The 17,491-nt window shown below is 39.7% G+C and overlaps 2 protein-coding genes across 3 annotated transcripts; one reads left to right on the top strand and one right to left on the bottom strand.

Annotated features, from left to right (window-relative positions):
• The first annotated feature begins 811 nt into the window (after positions 1-811).
• On the top strand, positions 812-4,504 carry LOC140551095 (synaptonemal complex central element protein 1-like). Its single transcript, XM_072674464.1, has 6 exons — positions 812-1,104; positions 1,284-1,331; positions 1,462-1,516; positions 3,852-3,915; positions 4,084-4,150; positions 4,235-4,504. Exons 1-6 carry the CDS (start codon positions 1,017-1,019, stop codon positions 4,348-4,350), a joined length of 438 nt encoding a protein of 145 aa, XP_072530565.1. The 5' UTR covers positions 812-1,016; the 3' UTR covers positions 4,351-4,504.
• Positions 4,505-4,514: 10 nt separating this feature from the next.
• fam83hb (family with sequence similarity 83 member Hb) lies at positions 4,515-14,959 on the bottom strand. Of its 2 annotated transcripts, XM_072676241.1 has the most exons (6): positions 14,534-14,951; positions 10,078-10,550; positions 9,570-9,734; positions 9,289-9,413; positions 6,385-9,205; positions 4,515-5,982 (listed from the first exon to the last, which is right to left on the bottom strand). In XM_072676241.1, exons 2-6 carry the CDS (start codon positions 10,528-10,530, stop codon positions 5,962-5,964), a joined length of 3,585 nt encoding a protein of 1,194 aa, XP_072532342.1. In that variant the 5' UTR covers positions 10,531-10,550; positions 14,534-14,951; the 3' UTR covers positions 4,515-5,961. The 2 variants fall into 2 exon arrangements, with proteins under 2 accessions (XP_072532342.1, XP_072532341.1); XM_072676240.1 differs by lacking the exon at positions 4,515-5,982 and having other exon boundaries at positions 5,992-9,205; positions 14,534-14,959.
• Between the last annotated feature and the right edge of the window lie 2,532 nt (positions 14,960-17,491).

The raw sequence follows: 17,491 nt of genomic DNA on the forward strand, positions 1-17,491 counted from the left end.
TGGGATGCTATTGGTTCTGCAGCTGTATGCAGTGAAATGGCTGACTTTATTCATTACCTCATTATGTCTTTTTTTATTATAGTCTAACCTGTTTGTCTGTTCTCAGAGTTGTCCTTCAGTGTTGAGGATATCCTTACATTACCACAGCTCCCTTGTAAGCCATCGTCATTTGACTGTTGGTATTTAAATATCACCAATCACGAAGTCTTAGTTCACAGATTAACAGTAGAAAATTTGGAAAGGATTTTATTGTTTCATCATTTCTGTATATAATTTTTTAGATTAAGCAGATAACTACAGTCCTCTGTAAAGTGGAAATGTTTATGTTCCTACAGTCAGTGAGAAAGAACCAAAAATAGAGGAGTTGCTGAGCAAACTCAGAAAGTTGCAGCAAGGTCAGCATGCCCACATCACTTAACACTTAGCGTTATCTTGTTATTCTCTCTGTACTGCACCAAACCATGAAGGTAACTTTCACAAGCCCTGGTAGGGTAGATTATTGGTTTTTTTATTTGTAATACTGCAGATACACTAATCAGCCATAAAAATAATACCACCTGTCTATTATTAAACAAGGTCCCCCTTGGGCCGCCACAACAAACCTGAGAATTTTAGGCATGGACTCCACAAGACCTCTGAAGGTGTCCTGTGGTATCTGGCACCAAAGCGAAGCAGATCCTTTGAAGTTGTGAGGTGGGGCATCCATGGATTGCTTCAGTGAGCCTTAGGTGCCCATGATCCTGTTGCTGGTTCCCAAATGGTTACTTTCTTGAAATAATTTTGGTAGGTACTTTCCACTGCATACCAGGAACATCCCACAAGACTTGTCTGATATTGTCATCACAATTTGACCCTTGTCAAAGTGTCTCAGATCCTTATGCTTGGCCATTTTTTACTGCTTTCAACACATCACCGTCAAAATACTAACTTCACTTTCTGCCTAGTATGTGCCACCCCAGGTCCAGTGGTATTATTGCTATGGCTGTATTTTTGTGACACATCTCTTTGCATATGTTATGCCACTGGTAGCCAAGCTAGTTCTTGAAGAGGAAGTTAAGGAGGCCTGTTCCCTCAGAAATACTTTGCATGATGAAGAGGATGCTTGTAAGTATACTAGGGATACTAATACTTAACTAATGAATTGTGTGAGAATGTGTTTGTATATTATGTTATTGTGCAAAACATTATCTGCATATATAATGGAGTTCATCCACACAACCACAATAATAATAAAGCATTCAGTCAGACAATATTTAACTATATACTGTTTCCTGCTTTCACAGTGAGCATTGAGGTTTTAAAGCTTCAGGATACTTTGAATGAAAAAGATGGTAAAGTGCACTGTTTCAAACAAACCTTATTCAATAGGACTCTATAAACATAGAGTGATTTTGAAACGCCTATGTAATACGTAACAGTGATTTTAATACGCCTATTTTGTTCTTGTTCATGTGATAAAAGAGATAGGTCAATCTCTGCAGCTAAAATGTGAGGACCTTGAACAGGAGTCACAAAGGTGAGCATGGGTATTCATAAACAAAATACACATACATACATACACATACACATATTTTCCCAATTTGCCAGATGCATTCTGTTTATGTATGCTCTAAGGTTGCACAGCCTTCACTTCATTACATTATCTATTACAGAGAGAGGTGAATTCCAGTGTCTGATGTAGAGGGTTGATCATACTGCCTACTTCTGCTATAAACATTTTCAGCGGTTTCACACAATACTACCTAACTGAGATTGTGAAGGCTAGCACCTGCTTTCTCCGTGACATATGATGTCACACTCTTTCAAATATGTCACAGTAATGGGGTTTGTAAAGCTCTATTTAAAGTGTGAAGTGTCCAATGTGATTGATGAGCACCACAGCTGTGAAAAAGCTGTTAGCATGTCTCGTTGTGCTGTCTTTGATGGTCCTGAGTCTGCTACTAGATGAATGTGGTTGAAAGGGGTCAGATTTTATATTGCTCACTTAAAGCGACATTATGTAGCAATTTTATCTCAAAATAACAACTTATAAAATGTAAATAATGTTCTTAGTACACTGACTTGGCGTCTCTGCCATTGCCACTCCGGGTGGAGCTGCACAAGACCTCTCATGAGAACTGTGTAACCATAGTTACACAGTCATATTTGTGTACAATCCCGTAATGTGGCTTAACAGTCCACATCCTTTTTTCACTTTCAGTGCCAGTTCTGTATCTCTCAGCCTGTCCAAAAATGTAAAGCATGTCGTTCAGGGGTTTGCTGCTTAGCAAAAATTATTTAGCTCACATAAAAAATATTTGTAGCTTTGGAAATGGGTAGAAAACTACACATGATAATCTATTATAATTAGTTTTTACATTTCTGGAGATTTACATATTTACAGGAGATTCTGTTGCACTGCTAAAGAAAGCTTGACTTGGTTAAGGAAATATGCTAACAGCAGCAACACATTCACACGTGTTGTGTTTATTTTAATCAACTGATTGTCTTCCCACACCTCTCTGGCATTCTTTGGTGTGGGTTGGGTTGTTTGGGGCATTTCAGGGTGGGATCTGTGCTGAGGTAGTATAGGAATTCAGTTTAATTAAATTCAAATGTATTTATATTCATTTATCTATTTATATGAATGTTGTCACAAAGCAGCTTTACACAGATCTGGGTCTGAGCCTCTTTTGAGTAAGCCACTGGCAACAGTGGAGGAAAAACTCTCTCAGATCAAAAGAAACTTCCTCAGATCGAGAAGAACAGTTGCAGTACAGAGTACTAAGAAATAAAACTGCTTTGAACTACCTCACACATTCATGTATTCTGTAGGTGTCATAATTTTGATTGGCCACAATATAATGATGAAACTCAAATATAGTTATTTGCCCAAACCAAAAAAAAACGTTTGATAATGAGTGATGTGAGGGCAAGAAGTGTGGGGGTGGATATTGTGTTGGTTGTTTAGATTGTGGTGGTGGGAAATTTAATTTTTTTTTTTGGTGTTAGGTGGGTGGGGTGGGATTTGTTTTGCTTCATGACATCATAGGCAGCTGTACACACTTAGATGAAAGCCTAGATTGTGTGACCTACCCACAGTGAAATTGTAAGATTTATGATCCCATTAATAGGACATAGGCTTCTTAGCATTCAACATAGCCCTTAAATGTTTTTGTTCAAATGCAGCTCCCAACCCTGGAGCTGTGATCCAAACTTGCAACAGCAAGAGGAGAAGGAGAATAGAGGAACATGTTCACAGTGTGAATAATAAGATTTGGTATGGTAACCAGTTATGAGTCCTATTATCCTATATGAAGTTGTAAGCTGGGTGACCTTAACAGGATTGAGGTTTCTGTTGTAAGTGTATTTGGTTGTGAGGGGTTAAGGTTCTACTATGTCACCCGAATGTCTTTTTAATATTGATATTTGTATGGAAAATCATTGTACCTGCTGTCTTGAATCTTCATGGGTAAGAGGAAGGTTTACGATGGGATTCGGTAAATGGATTAGTTTAGATGAAACTGGATGTATGGTTAGTTATGATTTTTTAGGGGGTAGTGTAGTAGGGAATCCGAAACTTGAGACTCAGGAAAAATTCGGTATTACTATTATATCTATTATCTATACTGTTATGTCTATATTATCATTATTATTATCATCATTATTAGTTCAAAAAAGGAAACTATATCGAATGGTATGTAAAAGGACCTGGACAAATTTAAAATAGGGGCATTTTATTTGTATACAAAGAATTTGATTATTGTCTATGTAGCATTAATTAGTGTCAGTGTAATGCTACATTTACTGTTGCTCTAGAGATGCTGGTCTGTGGTTGCATAGGTCACTGAACACATTTAACTCTCTGGTAGGATGAAGTTTGAGAATCAACTGCAGCAACTGATGGGACAGCACAAGAACCTATGCAATGTATTTGTAAGTAGCTCTAAAATAAAACAAGGGAATGATCAGTAAGGACTTGAGACCTAATGTCTTATGATTTATATGCCTGTGAATTTCTTTGCACATTTATGATGTGACACACTCTATACATGCTCTTCAGATGCATTGTTCTTCCAGTCTGTATCCTTTTGTATTTCTCAGACTCCAGAGAGACTGCCCTTGGAGGTACAATCTGCTGAATACACTACACAGCAGTTACTGAAAGCTGGTAGGTAATTGTATGTAACCTTGTAACCAAAATGTCTTCATCAGTTTGTTTTTTTGTTGGTCATGGGTGTGTTTTTTGGTATAGAAAACCAGATGTTGGAGCAGGTAGCACATCTGCAGGAGGAGCTGAGTAAAGCACAGGCTTCAGATTCTGCGACACTGATGCATGATGAATCATTTACACATATCCTGCATACTTAAGAGACATCCATCCTCACATAAAATGTACTATCTGCACTTGCTCATAGAGGTATTTTATTAACTATATTCTTATTCTTATTATTATTGCTGTATAATTGTTGTTAATATTATTATCATAATGGTTGCAGTTGACGAGTATATAAAAAGTAAAAAGTACAAGGTCATCTATTCAGAATTGTTTTTATTTGTTAATATAATACAAAAGGTACTAAATGTTTGACTGAATTTCTCAAAAATTCAAAAAGATGACAAAATTCTCTGCTCATATCCATAATCAGCATTATCAGCAATTTGAAATTTGATCATACTTCTATATCAAACATCTAGTGTGTTACAGCATGCATCTTTTTGGATGCTCTGGAAGTTCTTTGGTTGTCGGTAATACCAGTCTGTCTGGTAGTATAATTATAACTTTGCACTGACAAAATAGAGCCTAAGCCTGGTCCTGAGACTGTTCAAAACTGTCTTTGTAATGACATGGTTAACCTTGAAATGTCAACTTCTAGTCATACATTCATATACTATATGCATGTATCTTACACAAGTATATTCCACATAAGAACAGTAAGGTCAACAACGTGCTACAAACTTAACAGTAAATGCTTATGCCAAATGCAAATCCACCAAAATGAAATCTTATTTTTTTAATCCTCCATCTATGGCGATATTGCAAAACTAACAATTTTGACTTAACTGCCCAAATACTCATGGGCAATGTGGTTTCTGAATGAGTTTGTTATAAATATCCACATGTTTCTTAATTGTTTGTTGATGTTGGGGTAGGACCTGACTCTACTGTACTTAGCTTAGCTTTATTAAAAAAAACAAAATGCATGATTTCCATCTTAATAGCAACCTTTGTAGTTGTTAACAAATCTCAATACAACTTGCTTTGTCCTGCACATTTCCTGTTCCTCATTCTGTCAGTGTCTTTTTAAAAAATTCCACTCACACCCAGTCTGTTCTACCTCTCTCATACCATCCAACTCTACATTCTAATGTTGTTTTGTTTCACTCAAACTGAGGTTTTGTTCCAAACCAACCCTGATGTCCGTATTCCATTGGCACAGCTAAACCACAGGTGTGGTTCCAATGTGACGTGTCTTGGGAGTGTATAATTTTCAGTTTTTTGCATGCCATGCTGGAACGTCTGTCTAGGCATGTTAGTTCACTTCACCACACTTGAGAATGGCGCAATATTGACGACTCACAAACACTGAGCTCTGACACATATACATACCAGTTAAAAAGGAACATCTCTAAGGAACCAGTAGGAAAGAGTTGAGAGATGCCTCTCAGAATGCAAACACTTGTTTGGCATGTTGAGTGTCGGTCTATCCAGCAGGGATAATGTTTGATTTCTATTATAAGGCAGCATGTGCTGATGCCTTATAAGGGCAGAGTTTGTTGACTCTGGGCTCAGATTGGCACAGTCTGGGGAATATTCCTCCCGCTTCAGTGAGACTCCTCATATTTGAGGTTGTGCAGTTTCCATGGTCTGTTTATGAGTTTTGTGTCTTTTTCAGTGACTGGCACTTTAGTGAGGCACTGTTTGTGAGTTTTGTGAGGTCTCATCATTTCGCAGACTGTACACCCTTCCGCCATGTTTTGTTATCCAAGGTTATTCCCCATCTGTTGAGAGGTAGAAGGACAAACACGTGAGTGGAACAAGATCTCATCAACCAACAACCTGTTCCCATAAAGAGTGAGTGAGATTGTGTTGCATGCTGGCCAGTACGCAAGGTCAAATAAAATGGTTTTGCAAAGTAAACCTATTTACTAAATAGATGATTGATTGAGATACTAACTTGTAATAAAATATGTAAGTTATCCAGTAAACTGTGCAAAAACAAACTAAATAAATAAAACACCTTTTTATTACACAATTGATAATTTTTTCAATTCAGAATTATATTGTAAAATTATTATTTTTTATTTCCTTGTCCTAAGGAGGCTGTGCTTTTGCTTCGCCTTCTCTATACTCCTCTCACTGCCCTGGTTCCAGCAGCATTCTTCTCGACTTCGAAACAGTACCTCAAAGCGACTGTAGACCTTCTTCTCCTTGCGCATACTCTCTATTCTTTGCAGCAGGCTGTCTCGCTCCTGAGGGTTGACTGGAGTTCGGCCGAACCGGTTCCGGCTCTGGTATTTCTGCGAGTCGTGGTCGAGGTTTGAAACACTGCTTCCAGTCTCTTCAGCTTGCTTGGTCAGGTCCTGACGGTTCTTTTGACTGTTTGCAGAAATTTGCTCAAGGATTACTTTGGTGTCATCCCTGAGGTTGCTGCTAAATAGCACTGTAGAGGTAGAAGACTGATAGCGAGATTGGCTGGGTTTACTTATGGATTTGGGATTTTCAGATGCTGCCGATGTCAGTTCAGGCTGTGTTTCTTTCCCTTTGGGAGAAGGCTCCTCCACCATCTCTGGAACAGTTTTCATTTGCTTGTCCTCTACAGTACTTGACACTCCTGCATTTTTCTTTTCACCTTTGGGCCCAAGGAAACCCTTTAGCCTTTGTGTTTGCTTCTTAAGGAAATCAAGAGCCTTAGTGTCTTTGCCATCTGAGCCAGTAAGGTTGAGGGAGGTGTTAGAACCATGTCGATTTATAGTAAGACTTTCCTTGGATTCTGTACGTGACATGCCTGATGTACTGAGGCTTCGAGACTTCTTAAGTTCACTCTTTTCAGCATCTGTTGCATCTGTGAGAATGTCATCACCACAAGAGGTGCGACGTGGGTTAACACTTTTGAAGGGTTTTAGTGTATCTTTTTTAAAGAACTTGGGTGAAGGAAATGGCTTCAGCGACTTTGGTTCCTTAGATGACTCTTTCTTTGCTGCTTCTATAGACTCCTCTTTGAACACCAAGCTATCCCTGTCTACACTGACCTCAAATAGCTTAGATTTTGTTGCGACTGGGGGTTTAGTAGAAGGATCTGTTTGCCTGACTGATGTTGTTTGGGTGGGTTCTGCAGGGGTAACAGAAACAGCTGGAACTGTGGCTGCTGCACTTGGTGGAGTATCAGATAGGTCTGGCTTTTTTGGTGGTGGCTCTTGGCTTTTGATGAGAGACTCTGGTTCTATTTTTGGGTCCTTTCTCTTTGAAGAAAGTTCTTTAAAGTACTGAAGTCTGCTAGCTGGATCATTCATGGAGGCAGCTGTCATTTTTGACGTGGAATCTTCCGTTTTCAATGTAATGTCTCTGTCCTTAGACACAGAATCCTTCTGATCCACCCTAATGTCTTTGGTAAGATTGTCCTTGGCATTCTTGTCAGGGTCATCCTCTGGTTTAGAGGTCGCTTCTCCTGGTACCAGGGCCATACTGTCTTTTTGGTCGGTCTTTTTATGCTTACTCCAATCGAAAGGCTCCCTAGAGAGCGACCTTCTCTTTTCTAAAATCTCTGCTACAATGGAAGAAGTTCTTATTGAGTTGTTCTCATCTTCCTCTTGTAGCTTCCCCTCAGGCTTAATTAGAGTGGAGCTATGTTGCTCTAGCTTAGAGGAACTGAAGATGAGGGAGGAGCGTAACCGTGAGCTCCTTTGCAGCATTGGGTTGATTCGGCTTCGGAACGATTCATGCTTGGTGATACTGATCTCTCTTGTATCTGTCTCCTTTTCATCTGTTCCTGTTGAGCTCAGTGATGTAGCTGAAATTGCAGATTTCATCTGAGAATCCATTCCTGCAGAACCCAGCTCCGTGCTAAAATCTTTTTCTTTGTCCCTCTCTGGCAAAATGGGTTTACCAAAGCGAGGCTGAAAATCACGTTTGGGTTTACTTTGGCCAGTAGTTTCTTGCGTGTTAAAGCGAAGACCTGGTGCCTCTGGGTGGTATAGTCTGCCTTCAGATTGCTGTTGTGGCTCCTCAAAGGCATCAGCACCCATAGGTTGTTGTAATCCCTCTTCCCCAGCATCTTCATAAGCACTAAGGTAAGAATGGATTCTCCAGCTCCGTAATCCTTGCTTCATACTGGGGTCTTGGGTCTGTCGTCCCTGTTCTACAGAGGAGAATATCTGCTTATGGTCTGGAGGATGCAGTTGAGTGGGTGAACTCTGACAGGCATATGATTGGCCCAAAGTGGGTCTTTTCTGGCCTGGTGGTCCATAGTGAGCTGCAGCTTGATGATGCTTGTTTCCTGGGTCATGTCTGAGATCTTCAGAGGATAACACATTTTGGCTTCCCGGTGCTTCAAGTTCAGGTGGATACATTGGGTCAGAATATTGATCTAGCTGAGGAACACCATAGTTCCGGAGAGGGTCATACCGTCCATGCCCAGTTTCAGGACCTGTGCTCTCATTCTGATAGAAATGTTGCTCTCTCTGGTAGGTTGCTTCCGTCTCCTCCAAGTTGTTCATGACCCGTTGTGTCATGTACTGACGAGAAGAGGAGTAGCTCTCACGGGTCCCTTCAGCATAGCTGTGCCGTTTGTAGGCATTCATCTCTAGTTGCCGTGAAGCAATCATGGATCGACCCTGCTCCAGAAAAGACTGTTGCATTCTGAGCTGATGAGAAGCAAATTTGCTGACCTGCAGAGCAGCACCTCCAGGTTCAATGGTGTGGCGGAACGGGTCATCCCTTCGAAAGGGCAATGCAGAGTCAGTTCGGTCTCCGAATGTGTATGCTGAGAGCTCAGCACTGCGAAGAAATCCCCTAGGATTCCTCAGTGACTGAGTTCTTTTTAACCCAAACTGACTGCTTAAGTAACTAGTGTTATCACTTGGCATAGGCACTAAGGCATTTTCAACAACGAGGGGCTGTGATTGAGCAAAGAGAATTCGGAATTCCTCGTCAAAAGTGGCCACAAGTTCTCCAAGAAACAGATGGGCTATGCAGCGGTGTATCTTCTCAAACGACCACATGAAACTGAATGACAAAAATTCAGAAATTAGAACAATGACAGTTAATTTACTTTTTGGAGTAAGCTAAATTGTTTTGATTAGCCTCACCTGTAGTTCCCACTGAGCACTGCTCTGCAGTCAGCTAAAAGGAAACGATCCATCACCTGTCCTTTAAATGACTTCCCTGTCCGACAGAAATATGTGATGCCAGCCACAGTCCTCACCCGCATCATCTGGATAACATTCAAAAGTAGACTTCAGTGTAACGTACTTACAAATCCATCCGTATGAGAACCTCTGACCATAAATACAGCCACAGATGATAATCTATGGAATATTTCAGTGTTTCGTTTAAAATGTTGTGTTAAATAAAGGCAAACAAGTCTTACATGAACCATATCCAGGTTAACTTTGCAGCTGGTCACCATGGCAGTAAAGTGATGGGCATTTTGTTCATCCAGAAGAATGTAAACAGGCACATGGCGTGCAGCAGCATCAAGCAGATCAGCAAATATATCAACATCTGTAAACATATCCATTACCACTGCAATGACCTGTGGGACAGAGGTAATTTTAATTTAGTTGGATGTTATGGTATCAGCATGCTTACATATAATCACTGTCAAAATCTTGGATCTCCAAAATAGTAACTTTAAAGAAGAAGCTAAAAAAGACCTTCTTAATGTCCATGTACAAGATTTTTAGACTGTTTCTCTTGGTATGTTAATCATGAAATGTTAACAAAATGCAACAGGTAGCAGAAGTTTCCAAATTATGTTAAGTAGAAATTGTAGCAATTGTAGTAAATATTGAGATACAAGGTCAACAGCTGTGATACAGACAATTGCTTTGGGCCCAGTAAGCACAAATCTAAACAATGTATTCAGAAACACTAACCTGCTGGGCATTTTTGATGAGCCGTCTGGCCTGCTCCTTGATGCTGGGCATTTCAGGGTCTGATGGGTTTACCAAAGTTGTGACCTCAGTAGGCCCTACAAAACAGTGTTGCTGAAGTGGCCAACCTAAATCCAAACCTGGTGCATCTAAGTCAGAGTGCAGTGGCCAGTAAGTATCCGATGATCCCTCCTGATCCGCATCATGGTAAGGCAGCTCCGGTACAGATGTGGCAACACACTGTGGCAACTGCACAGTATTTTTAATGTGCTCAATCTCTGGCCTTGACAGGAAGTCGACAACATTAGCACTTTGCAGGAAGTTATAGTATCCATCAAGGTCGTTCTCCACCAGAGCATCTATAGCCAGTCTGTAGTCTTCCCTATAATGTGGTGGCAGATAATTAGGATCCAGTGGGTTGTCCCCCACTGAGGAACACTGGGAACGATGGGCCATGATGGTGCAGGGGGCACAATCTAAAACAGAAATATTTATACATGACAAAAATCTCATGCCATTGAAAGTGTCTAAAAGTCTCCAGCTTCAGATTCAGAACCCTTGATAAATTGTTAATCTTTGTGAGCTGTCTTACTTTAGCTGTGATATTACGGCCATGCATAAGTCGATTCATTCATAGCAAACTTCTGGGGAAACTCACGAACATGTGAAATTTCTGTTGCTTGTGCCATTTGCCAGTTGACAATCTATTAACAAGGTCAAAGCTCTAATATGTTATATGAAGCTGAGTGTTTGCATGTGTTTGTACTGTGAAGATCACCATGGAAACATGGTTTAAGGGTTTAGTGTGACTCACTGTGGGTAAGAGGAGAGTCATGAAAGGACAAAGCATGGGGAAATTAGAGGGAAGTGTAGCTGAATCATATGTACCACGCTACATTTTAATGCACAAAAAGTCACAGCGCATACTCTTCTTAGCAATGCTGAGGAAGGAATGCATCTTTAATTGAGACAACAAAGAGTGTTGATGCTTACAGCAGTAGCAGGTTCTACAGGGTCAGTGTTGTTTGCTGTGTCACTTTTCCAACAACAGGAGTGGTATTTCAAGAATCATCAAAACCATTTAAGTCTGTACATTTCCTCATTTGTTCATCTGGAATTTTACTTAATCTTGAAAATGAAAATGGAAAATTTACTTTCATTAGATAGAACAAAAAGTGAGTTCTTGAAACACTCTTCATCTTTGATGTAAATATATATGTATTAAGCCTGCAGTAAAAAAATGCCTGAACCTAGTGGCTGGTATTCTCAGTAGTCAATCTAAAATGAGTCTCCCAGCAAGCAGACACAAGCCTGGGCATGAGGCTCAATGTTTCCTGAAGTTTCAACAATGCACATTTGTTTAGGTATGCTAAAGGGTGACTGTTGGCTTACACTAAACATTATTAAGTAGCTAAATTAGCCCTTAAATAGACTTAGAATTATGACTTTCACAGAAAACTGGGGAAGATAAATGAAATGCCTGCACCTTACACAAAGGTTTCTTAATGTTAGAAGTCAAATGCAAACATGCCAAAAACAATTGACTACACAGCTTCCCGAGCCATGAAAGGTGAATCTGAACAACTATAGTCCATTGTCTTTCTATATCTGTTGAGAAACAACATATATTAAACATGTATGCAGCTTTGAAAAGGTGTCAACAGGCCGTGCTCTGGTTGTTTTCAGTTCTTATTGATTTATTTGTTTTTGGTGTTTTTCCAAGATCTGTTATCTAAATCAGGGCAATAACCTTCAGCAGACTACTGAAATAATCTTTTTACAGTAATAATGTTTAGTCTACTTGAAAACCATTAAAAAAAAAGACATTTTTGTTTTAATATAACCAGGATGGTTAAAGAAATCAAACTCTTTACAAAATGGCAATTAAAAACAAATTTCAGCCCTAGTAAGTGAAACTAACTGCCAACTGCTGAGTAACTCATGTGACAAGGCAAGTCATTTACATTTAGCAGTGTCTACAACAGAGCTTTACACTATAACCTCTTATTAATGTGATAAATCTGACCAATGCAGATTTAACCAGTAACCACAAGCTTAATCAGATGATTAATTTCACCAAAACATTCAAGATTTAATTTAACCTTACTCATTTTTACAACACGACCTGTTACGTTGCGTTTTACAGCACTGGGTATTGGGAAACACTGAGTCAAAGGTTATTGCTTATGTCTCGAGGGTTTGTCCAAACTACTATCCAGGACTAATCATACAATCATAATTAGTCATGATTTCTCCTTAAACATACAATTAATATGCATATAATTCCAAATAACAGACACATCATGCTGCACATTCAAATATATCCACTAAGGTAGTGTTGAGATACCTAGTGTCTTGAGATCTAGAATATGTGTTTTGGTAGAATTTGCAAGGAATGCACCATTATTATTTATATGTTATGCCTAATACAAAAACATCTACCACTACTATCGTCTGCTATTAGACAAGATGTCACACGTTTAATTGACATAGCTCATGTTCATAACAATAGAAATGTGCTTGACCATCATAAAGAGACAAAAAGGCTAAAATAGTCCCCATTAAGATTCTGGGCATATCTCATACTTTGGCACATTGTTTTGATCTCTGTGTGGATCACTGATACCTCAAACTCTTACTGTTCCTCCTTCCTGGTACAGACTTTCCTTATTTGGCAAATACCAGTTTTGACTCTGTTCCTTTTAACAAGTAAAACTGACACAAAAACAACGGTCTCTCTTTCAAAGACTGCTGACTCTTTATATGCTCCATTAGGAATATATGTACACAAGTTAACATTTAATCAGGTACTAAGTGTTTTTTTATAGAAATAATGAAATTCTTCTGAGATTCTTTGAAGATTAGCTAATGTCCACTCTTCTGGTGTTTTAGTACATGCTGGTACTGGCCTGACACACCACTAAAATATGCTTGGTATAAGAATTATAACTTTGCCTCTGGATGTATTACAGCGAAATGAATTCTGACGACTATAAACTACACGTTTGGTTTAGGGTTTGGTATATTTATATATACACATACATATATATATATTTGGTAAATGATACTGGAACACTTGGTACTGGAGTCTTTGCTTTGTTTTCTCAGGACTAGAGATCATATGCCTTGCATTATGTGCCATATAGCCCATTCATTACCTCAAGAGGAAAATCATTTGTTGCAGTGATTCCTGTGGAGTCCAGGCTACCAGAGTTATTGAGTGGAATAGCCCTTCATTGTAACTAGCTATAGGTATGCTGTATTTCTTTTCTGGCCATCCCTTGCTTTGACTCCATCCAGGAACAATTACCCCATTCCTCTTAAAACCCCAAAGCCTTATTGCTACACTTGGAAGTGCAGTTGTCTGACTTTATTACGTTATTGCTGTTGACTGCATGCAACTGTTTTATATTCAAAAAACATTTCTTTCATGAAGGCAGAGCTTTTGAGTCTAATCTCTTTTCCAAATGATTCCAAGAATGACAACTTTATATATATATTTAGAAACTGCCCTGCCAAGCTAAGCCAAGGCCTGTTATTTCTAAACTGACTCTCTGATCTATGCCTCTATTAACTTTGCCCTGGATTTATTTTGTCTTCACAGTTTAAGGCCTTGCTTATTTAAAATGCAAATACAAGTCATAAGAGTTTGCAGGGTTTGTTTTAATACGAGAAAACATGACCCATAATAATAAATCATACCATGTTAGTCTTAACATAGTTATGACTGCAGTCTCGGCAGCAGGCGAATACTGTTAGAGGCCCAATGGGGATATGAAAACACAACATTCAACATGTGGTATGATTCTTTATTTAAACCTTAACACCACATTTGCTATTCAGACACTGATGACTGCTAATCTAAGGGGTGCTGTTACTTATGTAAGGCATATAAAATGCACATGATAATATATGACATGTATATTATGTAATAGGATTAGTATATTTAAAACTATTCTATATACTTTTAATTAATTAAAGCCTCAAAAACATTTTAGTATTGATCTCAGATGAGTGTAATGCAGAACGCCAGGGCTCAGAATGAAAACTCTAGGCTATATTTATGAATGCAGGAGATTTTATTATGATTAGTATCTCCTTAACACACTTAACACGCCTTTACAATGCATTTATGTGATCTGTTCGTCCTTTGTCAAACAAATGATGAACCCTACCTTCAGCTAATCAGAAAAACACGCCCTGAAACTTTTTTCTTCAGAGCTGCTGATTCTGCTGATCACTGGTTTACCTTCTAGTTTGCTTCCAAATGACCGGATTCTGCACAGACCGACTGCATTATGAATGATTTACTGTGGCCAGTGGCCTAAATCCTATTCACATTACTGTACGGAAAGTCTGCTTTGTCAACCGTCTTTGCGGATTTCCTTTTCGGATGAAGAACTCTCAAGGTGTGAGAGAGGGAGAGAGAGAGAGGCTAAGCTCCTGATTTTCTTCTTACCTTCCAGTCGTGAGCACAAGCGGTTTGAGCAACTTTTTCCACCCCTCAGACAGACTCCTTTTCCCCCGCTCCACCGATCGTGTCCTCGCCGCGTTACATTCCTGCTGCTGGGAGAGACCCCACCCTGCACTAATTCAGCTGTAAGGCTAAAACCAGCCCCGGCTAAACCTGTTCGAGCTCGGTCGAAGCTCGTCCGGCCGTTTATGCCCCGTAAAGATAACACGGCTCAGTGCGAAGGGAGCTGCTCTTCCCGTCTTTGAATTTCTTTAACTCCTCCCAACTTTCCCTCAGCGTCAACGTTCAAAGCGGCGCAGAGCCGTCAGGGCATATCCAGCACTGAGCAGCAAGCCAAACCAGAAGCCATACGATGTGGAAAGTTGCTCTCGGTTTTTTCCAGGGCTTAGAACTTTCCTCTCTCATATCCTCGGCGCAGGCTAGTGTGCCCCAGGAAAGTACTCCATATCCCAGGTTGCCCCGCTGCAGGGCCTCCTTTGTGTGGTAGGATGGTGGAAAGACAGTTGGTGGACAAACACAAAGGCATGACCCTGAAACTGTTGGCTCACCACTGAAATATATACATTGCTGGTGTTGATGAGAGCAGCAGTCAAGCATTCAAGCCTGTGCCTGCCTTTCACCTTAGAATGAATCCTCGCTTTATTATCTGGTCTAATGACACGTCTGGATTCACATGACTAAATAGACTAAAGCATAAAGGTGCTTCGGATGGTTCCCTGAGGAATGCCTTAGAGGAGGTTTTTGAGCTAGTTTGTAATAGAGATGTTTGAGGGTGAAGAACCTCTAAATAATCTTGAAGATTTACAAAAACCTTTACAAAAATTAAGGTTCTTTGAAAGCGATTCCATAAAGAATCATTTATTCTAAATTATATTTTCCTTGGTTCAAAGTACTTTACAAAAATAAAGGTTCTTCAAATGGTTCTGTGAGCAATTTCATTGAAGAAACCACGTTTGATTCCATAAGGAACAAGTATGTTATAGAGATGTGTGAGGGTGAAGAACCTTCACTTAATGTAAAGGTTCTTTACAAAAATAAAGGTTCTTCAAATGGCTCATTGAGCAATGTCATAGAGGAACCACTTTTGGTTCCTAAAAGAATCATGCTTGTAATCATGTTGAGTGTGAAGAACCTTATAACAGACTGAAGAACCAAAAAAGTATTTTCTATGGTATCAGTCAGAAACATTTGAACAGCTTTACTGAAGATTATGTCCTGGTAATTTGTAATCTGACCTCTACAGTGGTTGTCATTTGTACTGCATGCTTCAGTCACTTAGATATCATTATACTATAGCCTCTGTGTGTATGTCTCTCTCTCTCTCTCTCTCTCTCTCTCTCTCATCTTTTTGTGCATGCTAATGTACCAGTAGGATAAAACACGCTGGGATCCCTGGGAAATGTCACACCTTACTACATTGGTGGAGTAAGGCAGGACATTTGGACACACCCTGCAGTCTCAGTCGTTAGACCATACCCTCCACATATTTCCATAGATTCTTTCTACACACAGACAATCAGCTTCCTCAGCTTCCTGATAGTGTACACCACATTGCAGTGGAGTTGTTTATGTTTATAATGAACCTCTTGCATATTTGAATGGTGTGCCGATGTCATTTGCATTTGTTTGCCATTGGAAACATAGGATTTTAATGCCAGTTTATAGTCCTATAGTGTTTAGCAGTGTTGGAGGTTGTTTTATTTATGGAAGCAAATGACAATATAAAATATGCGTGTGTGTATGTGTGTGTGCATGTGCATGTTCTAGCCCATATGTATGTGTTTGGCCAAGCAAGATCTCAGGTATGGGAGGGGGTGAGGAAGGGTGCGGCTTCTGAAGGAATGTGCAAGTACGACTAAAGGAGTCACCACCGTTCACCACACCCAACACTCACTCATTCTCCACACACACACTTTTTTCTGTGTACACAAGGTGACACCTTAAATGCTAGGTACACTCATACATGCACCTTTTACCATGTCACAAACTCATTATACTGAACACACCACACATACAGTATATATATATATATATATATCATGCATCCAAGACTTTCTAGTATACCTGGACATTTAGAAAACACACACACGTTAATGTTCTGCTTAGCTTAATAGTCTTGACACCAGGAACATAAAAGGCTGCCTGAAAAATCCCTTGCACACCCCAGCATGTGAGTTTGTTGTGGAGGCTGAGTGAGAGAGTATGACTGAATGGAAGAGGATGTTGTTTATTCCTTCAGTGAACTAGGTCTGAATGTACAGACCTGTACTGCAGGAAAATTCTGCTTATGCCCATTAGTGTGTTTGAGGTTAAACAGTCAGGAAGAAACTGTCACGCTGTGAAACACCAAACAGACTGACAGGTAAACTCTTCTATCATTTTAAAGGCCTTTACAAGTTATATCATAGCGCAGTGCCAGCCATTAGACTGGCTGTCTTTAGCTAAAGAGCTGAATTACCTCGGTAAAGGTTGAACTCTGAGTTGGGTATAAAGGCTGCTCTCTCTGCCTTTTGTCACAGACTCCAGTGGACCCACCCACACTCCTCTTCCTGCTGTAATATTACACCTGTGTATCATGTGGCTTACCGTCCATTCTCTTCTAGATGGACACCCAGGCCTGCTTTATCTGGATGCTAAGTTCCTGAGAAGAGTCTCGGATTCTGCTTAGTGATTTTTTTTTCTGTTAGATTTAGCATGTATACAATCAGCCTCCTTTAACTGTGTATTCTCTTTGTTTTATGTATGACGTGAAGGTTCTCCACTGTGATTCTACTGACTGAATTTAAAATGACCAATAAAGCTAAAATAGAGAGCACTGCTCCACAGCTCAATGCTGGGGGTGCTTTTTACTCCTCTATCTCATACATGGCATTAGGCATGGTGCCAGTAGGTTCATGTTCTCCTCCAGAGAGTACTTTTCTTGTGGCAGTACTTCTCTACAGA

The sequence above is a fragment of the Salminus brasiliensis genome, chromosome 3, assembly GCF_030463535.1.
Source record: "Salminus brasiliensis chromosome 3, fSalBra1.hap2, whole genome shotgun sequence".
Lineage (NCBI taxonomy): Eukaryota > Metazoa > Chordata > Actinopteri > Characiformes > Bryconidae > Salminus > Salminus brasiliensis.